Source organism: Oncorhynchus mykiss, chromosome 17, assembly GCF_013265735.2.
Source record: "Oncorhynchus mykiss isolate Arlee chromosome 17, USDA_OmykA_1.1, whole genome shotgun sequence".
NCBI classification, from domain to species: Eukaryota; Metazoa; Chordata; class Actinopteri; order Salmoniformes; family Salmonidae; genus Oncorhynchus; species Oncorhynchus mykiss.
This window is the reverse complement of record NC_048581.1, coordinates 13,384,347-13,402,582: the sequence shown is the minus strand read 5'-3', so window position 1 is coordinate 13,402,582 and position 18,236 is coordinate 13,384,347. Positions and strand designations below refer to the sequence as shown.

Here is an 18,236-nt window from a genome sequence, read left to right as displayed (position 1 = left end):
AGAGCGGCTGGAGAGAGAGTAGAGAGCGGCTGGAGAGAGAGTAGAGAGCGGCTGGAGAGAGAGTAGAGAGCGGCTGGAGAGAGAGTAGAGAGAGGGTAGAGAGAAGAGAGAGAGAATAGAGAGAGTAGAGAGCGGCTGGAGAGAGAGTAGAGAGCGGCTGGGGAGAGAGTAGAGAGCGGCTGGAGAGAGAGTAGAGAGCGGCTGGAGAGAGAGTAGAGAGCGGCTGGAGAGAGAGTAGAGAGAGGGTAGAGAGAAGAGCGAGAGAGAATAGAGAGAGTAGAGAGCGGCTGGAGAGAGAGTAGAGAGCGGCTGGGGAGAGAGTAGAGAGCGGCTGGAGAGAGAGTAGAGAGCGGCTGGAGAGAGAGTAGAGAGCGGCTGGAGAGAGAGTAGAGAGAGGGTAGAGAGAAGAGCGAGAGAGAATAGAGAGAGTAGAGAGCGGCTGGAGAGAGAGTAGAGAGCGGCTGGAGAGAGAGTAGAGAGCGGCTGGAGAGAGAGTAGAGAGCGGCTGGAGAGAGAGTAGAGAGAGGGTAGAGAGAAGAGCGAGAGAGAATAGAGAGAGTAGAGAGCGGCTGGAGAGAGAGTAGAGCGGTTGGAGAGAGAGTAGAGAGCGGCTGGAGAGAGAGTAGAGCGCGGCTGGAGAGAGAGTAGAGAGCGGCTGGAGAGAGAGTAGAGAGAGGGTAGAGAGAAGAGAGAGAGAATAGAGAGTAGAGAGCGGCTGGAGAGAGAGTAGAGAGCGGCTGGAGAGAGAGTAGAGAGCGGCTGGAGAGAGAGTAGAGAGCGGCTGGAGAGAGAGTAGAGAGCGGCTGGAGAGAGAGTAGAGAGCGGCTGGAGAGAGAGTAGAGCGGTTGGAGAGAGAGTAGAGAGCGGTTGGAGAGAGAGTAGAGAGCGGCTGGAGAGAGAGTAGAGAGCGGCTGGAGAGAGAGTAGAGAGAGGGTAGATAGAAGAGAGAGAGAATAGAGAGAGTAGAGAGCGGCTGGAGAGAGAGTAGAGAGCGGCTGGAGAGAGAGTAGAGAGCGGCTGGAGAGAGAGTAGAGAGCGGCTGGAGAGAGAGTAGAGAGCGGCTGGAGAGAGAGTAGAGAGCGGCTGGAGAGAGAGTAGAGAGCGGCTGGAGAGAGAGTAGAGAGCGGCTGGGGAGAGAGTAGAGAGCGGCTGGAGAGAGAGTAGAGAGCGGCTGGAGAGAGAGTAGAGAGCGGCTGGAGAGAGAGTAGAGAGCGGCTGGAGAGAGAGTAGAGAGCGGCTGGAGAGAGAGTAGAGCGGTTGGAGAGAGAGTAGTGCGGTTGGAGAGAGTAGTGCGGTTGGAGAGAGAGTAGTGCGGTTGGAGAGAGTAGTGCGGTTGGAGAGAGTAGAGAGGTTGGAGAGAGAGTAGAGAGGTTGGAGAGGGAGTAGAGAGGTTGGAGAGAGAGTAGAGAGGTTGGAGAGAGAGTAGAGAGGTTGGAGAGAGAGTAGTGTGGTTGGAGAGAGTAGAGAGGTTGGAGAGAGTAGAGAGGTTGGAGAGAGTAGAGAGGTTGGAGAGAGAGTAGAGAGGTTGGAGAGAGAGTAGAGAGGTTGGAGAGAGTAGAGAGGTTGGAGAGAGTAGAGAGGTTGGAGAGAGTAGAGAGGTTGGAGAGAGAGTAGAGAGGTTGGAGAGGGAGTAGAGAGGTTGGAGAGAGAGTAGAGAGGTTGGAGAGAGAGTAGAGAGGTTGGAGAGAGAGTAGAGAGGTTGGGGGTGAGGAGAAAGAAAACAGGGGAGAGAATAAAGGAGAGGAGGAGGAGAGCAGGAGGGGAGAGGGGTTGTTGTAACTTGGCATACTCCTGGTCTGAGATTCTTTGATCGCAGTGTTCAGTATTCACTCATAAAAATAACAAACCTCTGGTCTTGGCAGGGAGGGAGGCAGGCAGGCAGGCAGGCAGGCGAGCACACGCACACACACACACACTGCACTTGGGCGATCAGTGACAACCCTACCTACCTACCTGGTCTGGGGAAAGTGTGTGAGCAGCTCCCATAGTGTCTGTCCACTGGAGAAAGTACCCTGGAGTCTGGTACCATCTTCCATCTGCAGGGCAATACGCACCTGAGGAACACACACAGAATACAACACACTGTTTTACAACACACACAGAAACAGAACACACTGTTCTAGAACACACACAGAAACAGAACACACAGAAACAGAACATACCGTTATAGAACACAGACAACTCATTTACAAAACCCACACACCACATCTAGAGAACACACACACACCGCATCTAGAGAACACACACACACACACACCGCATCTAAAGAACACACACACACACACACACCGCATCTAGAGAACACACACACACACACCGCATCTAGAGAACACACACACACACACCGCATCTAGAGAACACACACACACACACCGCATCTAGAGAACACACACACACACACCGCATCTAGAGAACACACACACACCGCATCTAGAGAACACACACACACCGCATCTAGAGAACACACACACACACCACATATAGGGAACACACACACACATCTAGGGAGCACACACACACCACATATAGGGAACACACACACTCATCTAGGGAACACACACACACCACATATAGGGAACACACACACTCATCTAGGGAACACACACACACCACATATAGGGAACACACACACTCATCTAGGGAACACACACACACCACATATAGGGAACACACACACTCATCTAGGGAACACACACACACCACATATAGGGAACACACACACACCACATCTAGGGAGCACACACACACCACATATAGGGAACACACACACACCACATCTAGGGAGCACACACACACCACATCTAGGGAGCACACACACACCACATATAGGGAACACACACACACCACATCTAGGGAGCACACACACACCACATATAGGGAACACACACACACCACATCTAGGGAGCACACACACACCACATCTAGGGAGCACACACACACCACATCTAGGGAGCACACACACACCACATATAGGGAACACACACACACCACATCTAGGGAGCACACACACACCACATCTAGGGAGCACACACACACCACATCTAGGGAGCACACACACACCACATATAGGGAACACACACACCACATCTAGGGAGCACACACACACCACATCTAGGGAGCACACACACACCACATATAGGGAGCACACACACACCACATCTAGGGAGCACACACACACCACATCTAGGGAGCACACACACACCACATCTAGGGAGCACACACACACCACATCTAGGGAGCACACACACACCACATATAGGGAACACACACACTCATCTAGGGAACACACACACACACTCATCTAGGGAACACACACACACCACATATAGGGAACACACACACTCATCTAGGGAACACACACACACACTCATCTAGGGAACACACACACACTCATCTAGGGAACACACACACACACACACTCATCTAGGGAACACACACACACACACTCATCTAGGGAACACACACACACCCATCTAGGGAACACACACACACACACACACACACCAATCTAGGGAACACACACACACACACACACTCACCTATCTAGGGAACACACACACACACACACTCATCTAGGGAACACACACACACACACACACATCTAGGGAACACACACACACACATCTAGGGAACACACACACACTCATCTAGGGAACACACACACACTCATCTAGGGAACACACACACACTCATCTAGGGAACACACACACACATCTAGGGAACACACACACACATCTAGGGAACACACACACACACACACATCTAGGGAACACACACACAGAGCCAGAATTCCTATTCAGAGCTATTAGTCACCCAGAGAACTACAGCCATGATCACAGAGATGATTATCCTGAATACAGTTTATAACACAACACGGGCACAGCTTCAAACACTCCTCTACCTGCACTCCCCCTGACACACGGCCATGTTGTTACTGTTTACCAAGCAGGCTTTCATCGTCTGCCACATCTAGACTCCCTGTAACATGGAAATAATCCACAAAGACCTAACAACTCATTACATAAACACGTTATTTCACTAAACACATTCTGGGAGAAGGATCAGACATGAACCACATTCACACAGCTGTTAAATGCACTGTAACGTAAACAAACAGCTGATGTCAATCAATCCATCACATTTTATATATAAGGCCATTTCTACATCAGCAGATGTCACAACGTGTTTATACAGAAACTCAGACTAAAACCCCAAACAGCAAGGTGCAGGTGTAGAAGCACGGTGGCTAGGAAGAACTCCCTATAAAGGCAGGAACCTAGGAAGAGACCTAGAGAGGAACCAGACTCTGAGAGGTCAGTCCTCTTCTGGCTGTGCCAGGTAGGGATTATAACAGAACATGGCCAGATTGTTCTTCACTATGTTGTGATGTCTGACTGTCTATGGTGGTGTTGGCCCGGCAACACTACATGTTGTGATGTCTGACTGTCTATGGTGGTGTGGAACGTAAACACTACATATTGTGATGTCTGACTGTCTATGGAGGTGTGGAACGTAAACACTACATATTGTGATGTCTGACTGTCTATGGAGGTGTGGAACGTAAACACTACATGTTGTGATGTCTGACTGTCTATGGTGGTGTGGAACGTAAACACTACATATTGTGATGTCTGACTGTCTATGGAGGTGTGGAACGTAAACACTACATGTTGTGATGTCTGACTGTCTATGGAGGTGTGGAACGTAAACACTACATGTTGTGATGTCTGACTGTCTATGGAGGTGTGGAACGTAAACACTACATATTGTGATGTCTGACTGTCTATGGAGGTGTGGAACGTAAACACTACATATTGTGATGTCTGACTGTCTATGGTGGTGTGGAACGTAAACACTACATGTTGTGATGTCTGACTGTCTATGGTGGTGTTGGCCCGGCAACACTACATGTTGTGATGTCTGACTGTCTATGGTGGTGTGGAACGTAAACACTACATGTTGTGATGTCTGACTGTCTATGGAGGTGTGGAACGTAAACACTACATGTTGTGATGTCTGACTGTCTATGGTGGTGTTGGCCCGGCAACACTACATGTTGTGATGTCTGACTGTCTATGGAGGTGTGGAACGTAAACACTACATGTATGTTGTGATGTCTGACTGTCTATGGTGGTGTTGGCCCGGCAACACTACATGTTGTGATGTCTGACTGTCTATGGAGGTGTGGAACGTAAACACTACATGTTGTGATGTCTGACTGTCTATGGTGGTGTGGAACGTAAACACTACATGTTGTGATGTCTGACTGTCTATGGTGGTGTTGGCCCGGCAACACTACATGTTGTGATGTCTGACTGTCTATGGAGGTGTGGAACGTAAACACTACATGTTGTGATGTCTGACTGTCTATGGAGGTGTGGAACGTAAACACTACATGTTGTGATGTCTGACTGTCTATGGAGGTGTGGAACGTAAACACTACATGTTGTGATGTCTGACTGTCTATGGAGGTGTGGAACGTAAACACTACATGTTGTGATGTCTGACTGTCTATGGTGGTGTGGAACGTAAACACTACATGTTGTGATGTCTGACTGTCTATGGTGGTGTGGAACGTAAACACTACATGTTGTGATGTCTGACTGTCTATGGAGGTGTGGAACGTAAACACTACATGTTGTGATGTCTGACTGTCTATGGAGGTGTGGAACGTAAACACTACATGTTGTGATGTCTGACTGTCTATGGAGGTGTGGAACGTAAACACTACATGTTGTGATGTCTGACTGTCTATGGTGGTGTGGAACGTAAACACTACATGTTGTGATGTCTGACTGTCTATGGAGGTGTGGAACGTAAACACTACATGTTGTGATGTCTGACTGTCTATGGTGGTGTGGAACGTAGACACTACATGTTGTGATGTCTGACTGTCTATGGTGGTGTTGGCCCGGCAACACTACATGTTGTGATGTCTGACTGTCTATGGTGGTGTTGGCCCGGCAACACTACATATTGTGATGTCTGACTGTCTATGGTGGTGTGGAACGTAAACACTACATGTTGTGATGTCTGACTGTCTATGGTGGTGTTGGCCCGGCAACACTACATGTTGTGATGTCTGACTGTCTATGGAGGTGTGGAACGTAAACACTACATGTTGTGATGTCTGACTGTCTATGGTGGTGTTGGCCCGGCAACACTACATATTGTGATGTCTGACTGTCTATGGTGGTGTGGAACGTAAACACTACATGTTGTGATGTCTGACTGTCTATGGTGGTGTTGGCCCGGCAACACTACATGTTGTGATGTCTGACTGTCTATGGAGGTGTGGAACGTAAACACTACATGTTGTGATGTCTGACTGTCTATGGAGGTGTGGAACGTAAACACTACATGTTGTGATGTCTGACTGTCTATGGTGGTGTGGAACGTAAACACTACATGTTGTGATGTCTGACTGTCTATGGTGGTGTTGGCCCGGCAACACTACATGTTGTGATGTCTGACTGTCTATGGTGGTGTTGGCCCGGCAACACTACATGTTGTGATGTCTGACTGTCTATGGAGGTGTGGAACGTAAACACTACATGTTGTGATGTCTGACTGTCTATGGAGGTGTGGAACGTAAACACTACATGTTGTGATGTCTGACTGTCTATGGTGATGTGGAACGTAAACACTACATGTTGTGATGTCTGACTGTCTATGGAGGTGTGGAACGTAAACACTACATGTTGTGATGTCTGACTGTCTATGGAGGTGTGGAACGTAAACACTACATATTGTGATGTCTGACTGTCTATGGAGGTGTGGAACGTAAACACTACATATTGTGATGTCTGACTGTCTATGGAGGTGTGGAACGTAAACACTACATGTATGTTGTGATGTCTGACTGTCTATGGAGGTGTGGAACGTAAACACTACATGTATGTTGTGATGTCTGACTGTCTATGGTGGTGTGGAACGTAAACACTACATGTTGTGATGTCTGACTGTCTATGGAGGTGTGGAACGTAAACACTACATATTGTGATGTCTGACTGTCTATGGAGGTGTGGAACGTAAACACTACATATTGTGATGTCTGACTGTCTATGGTGGTGTTGGCCCGGCAACACTACATATTGTGATGTCTGACTGTCTATGGAGGTGTGGAACGTAAACACTACATATTGTGATGTCTGACTGTCTATGGAGGTGTGGAACGTAAACACTACATGTATGTTGTGATGTCTGACTGTCTATGGTGGTGTGGAACGTAAACACTACATGTTGTGATGTCTGACTGTCTATGGAGGTGTGGAACGTAAACACTACATGTTGTGATGTCTGACTGTCTATGGTGGTGTTGGCCCGGCAACACTACATGTTGTGATGTCTGACTGTCTATGGTGGTGTTGGCCCGGCAACACTACATGTTGTGATGTCTGACTGTCTATGGTGGTGTGGAACGTAAACACTACATATTGTGATGTCTGACTGTCTATGGAGGTGTGGAACGTAAACACTACATGTTGTGATGTCTGACTGTCTATGGAGGTGTGGAACGTAAACACTACATGTTGTGATGTCTGACTGTCTATGGTGGTGTTGGCCCGGCAACACTACATGTTGTGATGTCTGACTGTCTATGGAGGTGTGGAACGTAAACACTACATGTTGTGATGTCTGACTGTCTATGGAGGTGTGGAACGTAAACACTACATGTTGTGATGTCTGACTGTCTATGGAGGTGTGGAACGTAAACACTACATGTTGTGATGTCTGACTGTCTATGGAGGTGTGGAACGTAAACACTACATGTTGTGATGTCTGACTGTCTATGGAGGTGTGGAACGTAAACACTACATATTGTGATGTCTGACTGTCTATGGAGGTGTGGAACGTAAACACTACATGTCGTGATGTCTGACTGTCTATGGAGGTGTGGAACGTAAACACTACATGTTGTGATGTCTGACTGTCTATGGAGGTGTTGGCCCGGCAACACTACATGTTGTGATGTCTGACTGTCTATGGAGGTGTTGGCCCGGCAACACTACATATTGTGATGTCTGACTGTCTATGGAGGTGTGGAACGTAAACACTACATATTGTGATGTCTGACTGTCTATGGAGGTGTGGAACGTAAACACTACATGTCGTGATGTCTGACTGTCTATGGAGGTGTGGAACGTAAACACTACATGTTGTGATGTCTGACTGTCTATGGAGGTGTGGAACGTAAACACTACATATTGTGATGTCTGACTGTCTATGGAGGTGTGGAACGTAAACACTACATGTTGTGATGTCTGACTGTCTATGGAGGTGTGGAACGTAAACACTACATATTGTGATGTCTGACTGTCTATGGTGGTGTGGAACGTAAACACTACATATTGTGATGTCTGACTGTCTATGGAGGTGTGGAACGTAAACACTACATATTGTGATGTCTGACTGTCTATGGAGGTGTGGAACGTAAACACTACATGTTGTGATGTCTGACTGTCTATGGTGGTGTGGAACGTAGACACTACATGTTGTGATGTCTGACTGTCTATGGTGGTGTGGAACGTAAACACTACATATTGTGATGTCTGACTGTCTATGGAGGTGTGGAACGTAAACACTACATGTTGTGATGTCTGACTGTCTATGGAGGTGTGGAACGTAAACACTACATGTTGTGATGTCTGACTGTCTATGGTGGTGTTGGCCCGGCAACACTACATATTGTGATGTCTGACTGTCTATGGAGGTGTGGAACGTAAACACTACATATTGTGATGTCTGACTGTCTATGGAGGTGTGGAACGTAAACACTACATATTGTGATGTCTGACTGTCTATGGAGGTGTGGAACGTAAACACTACATGTATGTTGTGATGTCTGACTGTCTATGGTGGTGTGGAACGTAAACACTACATATTGTGATGTCTGACTGTCTATGGAGGTGTGGAACGTAAACACTACATATTGTGATGTCTGACTGTCTATGGAGGTGTGGAACGTAAACACTACATGTTGTGATGTCTGACTGTCTATGGAGGTGTGGAACGTAAACACTACATGTTGTGATGTCTGACTGTCTATGGTGGTGTTGGCCCGGCAACACTACATGTTGTGATGTCTGACTGTCTATGGAGGTGTGGAACGTAAACACTACATATTGTGATGTCTGACTGTCTATGGAGGTGTGGAACGTAAACACTACATGTTGTGATGTCTGACTGTCTATGGTGGTGTGGAACGTAAACACTACATGTTGTGATGTCTGACTGTCTATGGAGGTGTGGAACGTAAACACTACATGTTGTGATGTCTGACTGTCTATGGTGGTGTGGAACGTAGACACTACATGTTGTGATGTCTGACTGTCTATGGTGGTGTTGGCCCGGCAACACTACATGTTGTGATGTCTGACTGTCTATGGTGGTGTTGGCCCGGCAACACTACATATTGTGATGTCTGACTGTCTATGGAGGTGTGGAACGTAAACACTACATGTTGTGATGTCTGACTGTCTATGGAGGTGTTGGCCCGGCAACACTACATGTTGTGATGTCTGACTGTCTATGGAGGTGTGGAACGTAAACACTACATGTTGTGATGTCTGACTGTCTATGGAGGTGTGGAACGTAAACACTACATGTTGTGATGTCTGACTGTCTATGGAGGTGTGGAACGTAAACACTACATATTGTGATGTCTGACTGTCTATGGAGGTGTGGAACGTAAACACTACATGTTGTGATGTCTGACTGTCTATGGTGGTGTGGAACGTAAACACTACATATTGTGATGTCTGACTGTCTATGGAGGTGTGGAACGTAAACACTACATGTTGTGATGTCTGACTGTCTATGGTGGTGTTGGCCCGGCAACACTACATATTGTGATGTCTGACTGTCTATGGAGGTGTGGAACGTAAACACTACATATTGTGATGTCTGACTGTCTATGGAGGTGTGGAACGTAAACACTACATGTTGTGATGTCTGACTGTCTATGGAGGTGTGGAACGTAAACACTACATGTTGTGATGTCTGACTGTCTATGGAGGTGTGGAACGTAAACACTACATGTTGTGATGTCTGACTGTCTATGGAGGTGTTGGCCCGGCAACACTACATGTTGTGATGTCTGACTGTCTATGGAGGTGTGGAACGTAAACACTACATGTTGTGATGTCTGACTGTCTATGGAGGTGTGGAACGTAAACACTACATGTTGTGATGTCTGACTGTCTATGGAGGTGTGGAACGTAAACACTACATGTTGTGATGTCTGACTGTCTATGGTGGTGTGGAACGTAAACACTACATGTTGTGATGTCTGACTGTCTATGGAGGTGTGGAACGTAAACACTACATGTTGTGATGTCTGACTGTCTATGGAGGTGTGGAACGTAAACACTACATGTTGTGATGTCTGACTGTCTATGGAGGTGTGGAACGTAAACACTACATATTGTGATGTCTGACTGTCTATGGAGGTGTGGAACGTAAACACTACATGTTGTGATGTCTGACTGTCTATGGAGGTGTGGAACGTAAACACTACATGTTGTGATGTCTGACTGTCTATGGTGGTGTTGGCCCGGCAACACTACATGTTGTGATGTCTGACTGTCTATGGAGGTGTGGAACGTAAACACTACATGTTGTGATGTCTGACTGTCTATGGAGGTGTGGAACGTAAACACTACATGTTGTGATGTCTGACTGTCTATGGAGGTGTGGAACGTAAACACTACATGTTGTGATGTCTGACTGTCTATGGTGGTGTGGAACGTAAACACTTGGTAGCGTGTTGTATGCGTTTTCTCGGTGGGTGGGAGGTCACTTGGCACATGTTGATGACACGGGTGCTGTCAGAGGATTGATGATGTCATTAAGAAAGGACCTGACCTCTTCTCAGAACCCCAGTGGAAACAGCAGACGTCATCCCAGATGGATGATGACCCGTGTTAACTTAACCCAGACCCGGCCAGTTGTTTACCTATCACTCACTGTGGTGACTAGCTAACATGGAAAACATGTTTCCCCCAGGACACCGGCAGAGTTCAAAAGGATGAAGAAAATGTGTTTTTAACAACTAACCATTTGTAAAAATAGAAACAGAGGAACTATGTTGGATGAGAACTGAGTCAGAACGAGGGACAGAGAGGGTCTATAAACAGAGGGGTAGAGAGAGGGGTCTATAAACAGAGGGGTATATAAACAGAGGGGTAGAGAGAGGGGTATATAAACAGAGGGGTATATAAACAGAGGGGTAGAGAGAGGGGTCTATAAACAGAGAGGTATATAAACAGAGGGGTAGAGAGAGGGGTATATAAACAGAGGGGTATATAAACAGAGGGGTAGAGAGAGGGGTCTATAAACAGAGAGGTATATAAACAGAGGGGTAGAGAGAGGGGTATATAAACAGAGGGGTATATAAACAGAGGGGTAGAGAGAGGGGTCTATAAACAGAGAGGTATATAAACAGAGGGGTAGAGAGAGGGGTATATAAACAGAGGGGTATATAAACAGAGGGGTAGAGAGAGGGGTCTATAAACAGAGAGGTATATAAACAGAGGGGTAGAGAGAGGGGTATAAAAACAGAGGGGTATATAAACAGAGGGGTAGAGAGAGGGGTATATAAACAGAGGGGTATATAAACAGAGGGGTAGAGAGAGGGGTATATAAACAGAGGGGTATATAAACAGAGGGGTAGAGAGAGGGGTCTATAAACAGAGAGGTATATAAACAGAGGGGTAGAGAGAGGGGTATATAAACAGAGGGGTATATAAACAGAGGGGTAGAGAGAGGGGTCTATAAACAGAGAGGTATATAAACAGAGGGGTAGAGAGAGGGGTATATAAACAGAGGGGTATATAAACAGAGGGGTAGAGAGAGGGGTCTATAAACAGAGAGGTATATAAACAGAGGGGTAGAGAGAGGGGTATATAAACAGAGGGGTATATAAACAGAGGGGTAGAGAGAGGGGTATATAAACAGAGGGGTAGAGAGGGGTCTATAAACAGAGGGGTAGAGAGAGGGGTCTATAAACAGAGGGGTAGAGAGAGGGGTATATAAACAGAGGGGTACAGAGGGGTATATAAACAGAGGGGTATATAAACAGAGGGGTAGAGAGAAGGTTTATATAAACAGAGGGGTATATAAACAGAGGGGTAGAGAGAGGGGTATATAAACAGAGGGGTAGAGAGAGGGGTATATAAACAGAGGGGTATATAAACAGAGGGGTAGAGAGAGGGGTATATAAACAGAGGGGTATATAAACAGAGGGGTAGAGAGAGGGGTCTATAAACAGAGAGGTATATAAACAGAGGGGTAGAGAGAGGGGTATATAAACAGAGGGGTATATAAACAGAGGGGTAGAGAGAGGGGTATATAAACAGAGGGGTATATAAACAGAGGGGTAGAGAGAGGGGTCTATAAACAGAGAGGTATATAAACAGAGGGGTAGAGAGAGGGGTATATAAACAGAGGGGTATATAAACAGAGGGGTAGAGAGAGGGGTATATAAACAGAGGGGTATATAAACAGAGGGGTAGAGAGAGGGGTCTATAAACAGAGAGGTATATAAACAGAGGGGTAGAGAGAGGGGTCTATAAACAGAGAGGTATATAAACAGAGGGGTAGAGAGAGGGGTATATAAACAGAGGGGTATATAAACAGAGGGGTAGAGAGAGGGGTATATAAACAGAGGGGTAGAGAGAGGGGTCTATAAACAGAGGGGTAGAGAGAGGGGTATATAAACAGAGGGGTACAGAGGGGTATATAAACAGAGGGGTATATAAACAGAGGGGTAGAGAGAAGGTTTATATAAACAGAGGGGTATATAAACAGAGGGGTAGAGAGAGGGGTATATAAACAGAGGGGTAGAGAGAGGGGTATATAAACAGAGGGGTAGAGAGGGGTATATAAACAGAGGGGTATATAAACAGAGGGGTAGAGAGAGGGGTATATAAACAGAGGGGTATATAAACAGAGGGGTAGAGAGGGGTATATAAACAGAGGGGTAGAGAGGGGTATATAAACAGAGGGGTATATAAACAGAGGGGTAGAGAGAGGGGTATATAAACAGAGGGGTATATAAACAGAGGGGTATATAAACAGAGGGGTAGAGAGAGGGGTATATAAACAGAGGGGTATATAAAGAGAGGGGTAGAGAGAGGGGTATATAAAGAGAGGGGTAGAGAGAGGGGTATATAAAGAGAGGGGTAAAGAGAGGGGTATATAAAGAGAGGGGTATATAAACAGAAGGGTAGAGAGAGGGCTATATAAACAGAGGGGTATATAAACAGAGGGGTAGAGAGAGGGATATATAAACAGAGGGGTATATAAACAGAGGGGTAGAGAGAGGGGTATATAAACAGAGGGGTAGAGAGAGGGATATATAAAGAGAGGAAAGAGAGAGGGGTATATAAACAGAGGGGTAGATAAACAGAGGGGTAGATAAACAGAGGGGTATATAAACAGAGGGGTAGAGAGAGGGCTATATAAACAGAGGGGTATATAAACAGAGGGGTAGAGAGAGGGGTATATAAACAGAGGGGTAGAGAGAGGGATATATAAAGAGAGGAAAGAGAGAGGGGTTTATAAACAGAGGGGTAGAGAGAGGGGTATATAAACAGAGGGGTAGAGAGAGGGGTATATAAACAGAGGGGTAGAGAGAGGGGTATATAAACAGAGGGGTAGAGAGAGGGGTATATAAACAGAGGGGTAGAGAGAGGGATATATAAAGAGAGGAAAGAGAGAGGGGTAGATAAACAGAGGGGTAGATAAACAGAGGGGTAGATAAACAGAGGGGTATATAAACAGAGGGGTAGAGAGAGGGCTATATAAACAGAGGGGTAGAGAGAGGGATATATAAAGAGAGGAAAGAGAGAGGGGTAGATAAACAGAGGGGTAGATAAACAGAGGGGTATATAAACAGAGGGCTATATAAACAGAGGGGTAGAGAGAGGGCTATATAAACAGAGGGGTAGAGAGAGGGCTATATAAACAGAGGGGTATATAAACAGAGGGGTAGAGAGAGGGCTATATAAACAGAGGGGTATATAAACAGAGGGGTATATAAACAGAGGGGTAGAGAGAGGGCTATATAAACAGAGGGGTATATAAACAGAGGGGTAGAGAGAGGGCTATATAAACAGAGGGGTATATAAACAGAGGGGTATATAAACAGAGGGGTATATAAACAGAGGGGTAAGAGAAGGCGCTCGGCAATAAACAAATGGGGGCAAGAAATGTGAATTGTTTCTCTCAAGAAAAGGGTGCCATTGAAAGGAGTGATTACTGGGGTAGCAGTAAATGTAAAAGTTGACCAACTGAAGGGGAAGATTCCCGGTGTTTGTGATGCTCGTCGTTTGGTGCAACGCAGACAGGGTGGTGAGTTTTTGCCCGACAAAGTAATGTTAGGATTTGGCTTTTGTGCCGAATACATTACGTTGTTACAGGTGTCAAGCTTATGGGCACGTGGTGTGTAGGAGGAAGGTTCCTAGGTGTTCCTATGTGGCAGAGGTGTGTAGGAGGAGAGGTTCCTAGGTGTTCCTATGTGGCAGAGGTGTGTAGGAGGAGGGAGGTTCCTAGGTGTTCCTATGTGGCAGAGGTGTGTAGGAGGGAGGTTCCTAGGTGTTCCTATGTGGCAGAGGTGTGTAGGAGGGAGGTTCCTATGTGGCAGAGGTGTGTAGGAGGGAGGTTCCTATGTGGCAGAGGTGTGTAGGAGGGAGGTTCCTAGGTGTTCCTATGTGGCAGAGGTGTGTAGGAGGGAGGTTCCTATGTGGCAGAGGTGTGTAGGAGGGAGGTTCCTAGGTGTTCCTATGTGGCAGAGGTGTGTAGGAGGGAGGTTCCTAGGTGCTCCTATGTGGCAGCAGTGTGTAGGAGGGAGGTTCCTAGGTGTTCCTATGTAGCAGAGGTGTGTAGGAGGAAGGTTCCTAGGTGTGAGAAGTGTGCAGAAGGGCATGACACAAAGGAATATGTAGCATTGGGGAAAGTAGTGGTGTGTCAATTATAGGGCTGCCCATGGGGCTGGGGATCAGATGTCTGGTGTGAGAGAGGCAGGTTGAGGTTTACATGGTTAGAGTAGTGCAGAAGTTGTCATATGCTGAGGCAGTGAAGAAAGTAGAGGAAGATGGGTCAAGGGATCCTGAGAGGAGTGGTGTGAGTAGTAGATCTGTACCAGTACAGAGGGAGGGGTCCTGAGAGGAGGGGTGTTAGTAGTAGATCTGTACCAGTACAGAGGGAGGGGTCCTGAGAGGAGGGGTGTGAGTGGTAGATCTGTACCAGTACAGAGGGAGGGATACTGAGAGGAGTGGTGTTAGTAGTAGATCTGTACCAGTACAGAGGGAGGGGTCCTGAGAGGAGGGGTGTGAGTGGTAGATCTGTACCAGTACAGAGGGAGGGATCCTGAGAGGAGGGGTGTGAGTGGTAGATCTGTACCAGTACAGAGGGAGGGGTCCTGAGAGGAGGGGTGTGAGTGGTAGATCTGTACCTGTACAGAGGGAGGGATACTGAGAGGAGGGGTGTGAGTAGGAGATCTGTACCTGTACAGAGGGAGAGATCCTGAGAGGAGGGGTGTTAGTAGTAGATCTGTACCTGTACAGAGGGAGGGATCCTGAGAGGAGGGGTGTGAGTGGTAGATCTGTACCAGTACAGAGGGAGGGGTCCTGAGAGGAGGGGTGTGAGTGGTAGATCTGTACCTGTACAGAGGGAGGGATACTGAGAGGAGGGGTGTGAGTAGGAGATCTGTACCTGTACAGAGGGAGAGATCCTGAGAGGAGGGGTGTTAGTAGTAGATCTGTACCTGTACAGAGGGAGGGATCCTGAGAGGAGGGGTGTGAGTGGTAGATCTGTACCAGTACAGAGGGAGGGGTCCTGAGAGGAGGGATAGATCTGTACCAGTACAGAGGGAGGGATACTGAGAGGAGTGGTAGATCTGTACCAGTACAGAGTGAGGGATACTGAGAGGAGTGGTAGATCTGTACCAGTACAGAGGGAGGGGTCCTGAGAGGAGTGGTAGATCTGTACCAGTACAGAGGGAGGGGTCCTGAGAGGAGGGGTGTTAGTAGTAGATCTGTACCTGTACAGAGGGAGGGATCCTGAGAGGAGGGGTGTTAGTAGTAGATCTGTACCAGTACAGAGGGAGGGATCTTGAGAGGAGTGGTAGATCTGTACCAGTACAGAGGGAGGGATCCTGAGAGGAGGGGTGTTAGTAGTAGATCTGTACCAGTACAGAGGGAGGGATCTTGAGAGGAGTGGTAGATCTGTACCAGTACAGAGGGAGGGATCCTGAGAGGAGGGGTGTTAGTAGTAGATCTGTACCAGTACAGAGGGAGGGATCCTGAGAGGAGTGGTGTTAGTAGTAGATCTGTACCTGTACAGAGGGAGGGATCCTGAGAGGAGGGGTGTGAGTAGTAGATCTGTACCAGTACAGAGGGAGGGATCCTGAGAGGAGGGGTGTTAGTAGTAGATCTGTACCTGTACAGAGGGAGGAGTCCTGAGAGGAGGGGTGTGAGTAGGAGATCTGTACCTGTACAGAGGGATGGATCCTGAGAGGAGGGGTGTGAGTAGGAGATCTGTACCTGTACAGAGGGATGGATCCTGAGAGGAGGGGTGTTAGTAGTAGATCTGTACCAGTACAGAGGGAGGGATCCTGAGAGGAGGGGTGTGAGTAGTAGATCTGTACCAGTACAGAGGGATGAACCCTGAGAGGAGGGGTGTTAGTAGTAGATCTGTACCAGTACAGAGGGAGGGATCCTGAGAGGAGTGGTGTGAGTAGTAGATCTGTACCAGTACAGAGGGAGGAGTGGTGTTAGTAGTAGATCTGTACCAGTACAGAGGGAGGGGTCCTGAGAGGAGGGGTGTGAGTAGTAGATCTGTACCAGTACAGAGGGAGGGATCCTGAGAGGAGGGGTGTGAGTAGTAGATCTGTACCAGTACAGAGGGAGGGGTCCTGAGAGGAGGGGTGTGAGTAGTAGATCTGTACCAGTACAGAGGGAGGGGTCCTGAGAGGAGGGGTGTTGGTAGTAGATCTGTACCAGTACAGAGGGAGGGATAGATGGTAGATGTGGTAGATGTGTGGTAGATGTGTAACAGTACAGAGGGAGGGATCCCTCTGTAGAGGGTAGAGAGGGTAGAGAAGGAGAGAGACAGAGGTATATAAAGAGAGAGGGTAGAGAAGGAGAGAGACAGAGGTATATAAAGAGAGAGGGTAGAGAAGGAGAGAGACAGAGGTATATAAAGAGAGAGGGTAGAGAAGGAGAGAGACAGAGGTATATAAAGAGAGAGGGTAGAGAAGGAGAGAGAAAAGAGAGAGGGTAGAGAAGGAGAGAGACAGAGGTATATAAAGAGAGGGTAGAGAAGGAGAGAGACAGAGGTATATAAAGAGAGAGGGGTAGAGAAGGAGAGAGACAGAGGTATATAAAGAGAGGGTAGAGAAGGAGAGAGACAGAGGTATATAAAGAGAGAGGGTAGAGAAGGAGAGAGACAGAGGTATATAAAGAGAGAGGGTAGAGAAGGAGAGAGACAGAGGTATATAAAGAGAGAGGGTAGAGAAGGAGAGAGACAGAGGTATATAAAGAGAGAGGGGTAGAGAAGGAGAGAGACAGAGGTATATAAAGAGAGAGGGTAGAGAAGGAGAGAGACAGAGGTATATAAAGAGAGAGGGTAGAGAAGGAGAGAGACAGAGGTATATAAAGAGAGAGGGTAGAGAAGGAGAGAGAAAAGAGAGAGGGTAGAGAAGGAGAGAGACAGAGGTATATAAAGAGAGGGTAGAGAAGGAGAGAGACAGAGGTATATAAAGAGAGAGGGTAGAGAAGGAGAGAGACAGAGGTATATAAAGAGAGAGGGGGTGGAGAGACAGGTACTCTGACAGCCAAAGGGGCAACATGGAACATTTTATCAAATGCAACAGTAATGTTGTTATGACCATAATGAAGCAGAAGTAGCAGAATGGATGCTGTTTCCTGGACATGGTGAAGTCATGCTGCACGCCACACACACACTAGTTTCACCCACCGGGCTGTCGGTCCCTGTCTGTTTCCGGGTGCTGGTCACCACCTCCAGCTTGGCATTGTTTGGCACGCTGGCAAACCTCCACTGGAGCGACAGGTCCAGAACGTTCCTCTGAAATCTGTCAAAGGGATGGATGGATAGAGAGGGAGGGATGAGGCTTTAGTGAAAGAGCAGTGTCCTGAGCCCCGTATACAAAGGGCACGGACAGAGGGCACACACGACTTCCACTCAATCAAAGCTTCATCATAGTTCAGTTT

General features: G+C 47.3%; 1 protein-coding gene across 1 annotated transcript in view; it reads right to left on the bottom strand.

Annotated features, from left to right (window-relative positions):
• LOC110493312 (tether containing UBX domain for GLUT4) overlaps positions 1–18,236 on the bottom strand; it is a 49,661-nt gene that overhangs the window by 30,720 nt on the left and 705 nt on the right. The window contains exons 3-4 of the mRNA XM_036948025.1: positions 17,983–18,097; positions 1,954–2,054 (exon numbers count right to left, since the gene is read on the bottom strand). Coding sequence (XP_036803920.1) covers positions 1,954–2,054; positions 17,983–18,097 — 216 coding nt within the window. The remainder of the gene's footprint in view (positions 1–1,953; positions 2,055–17,982; positions 18,098–18,236) is intronic.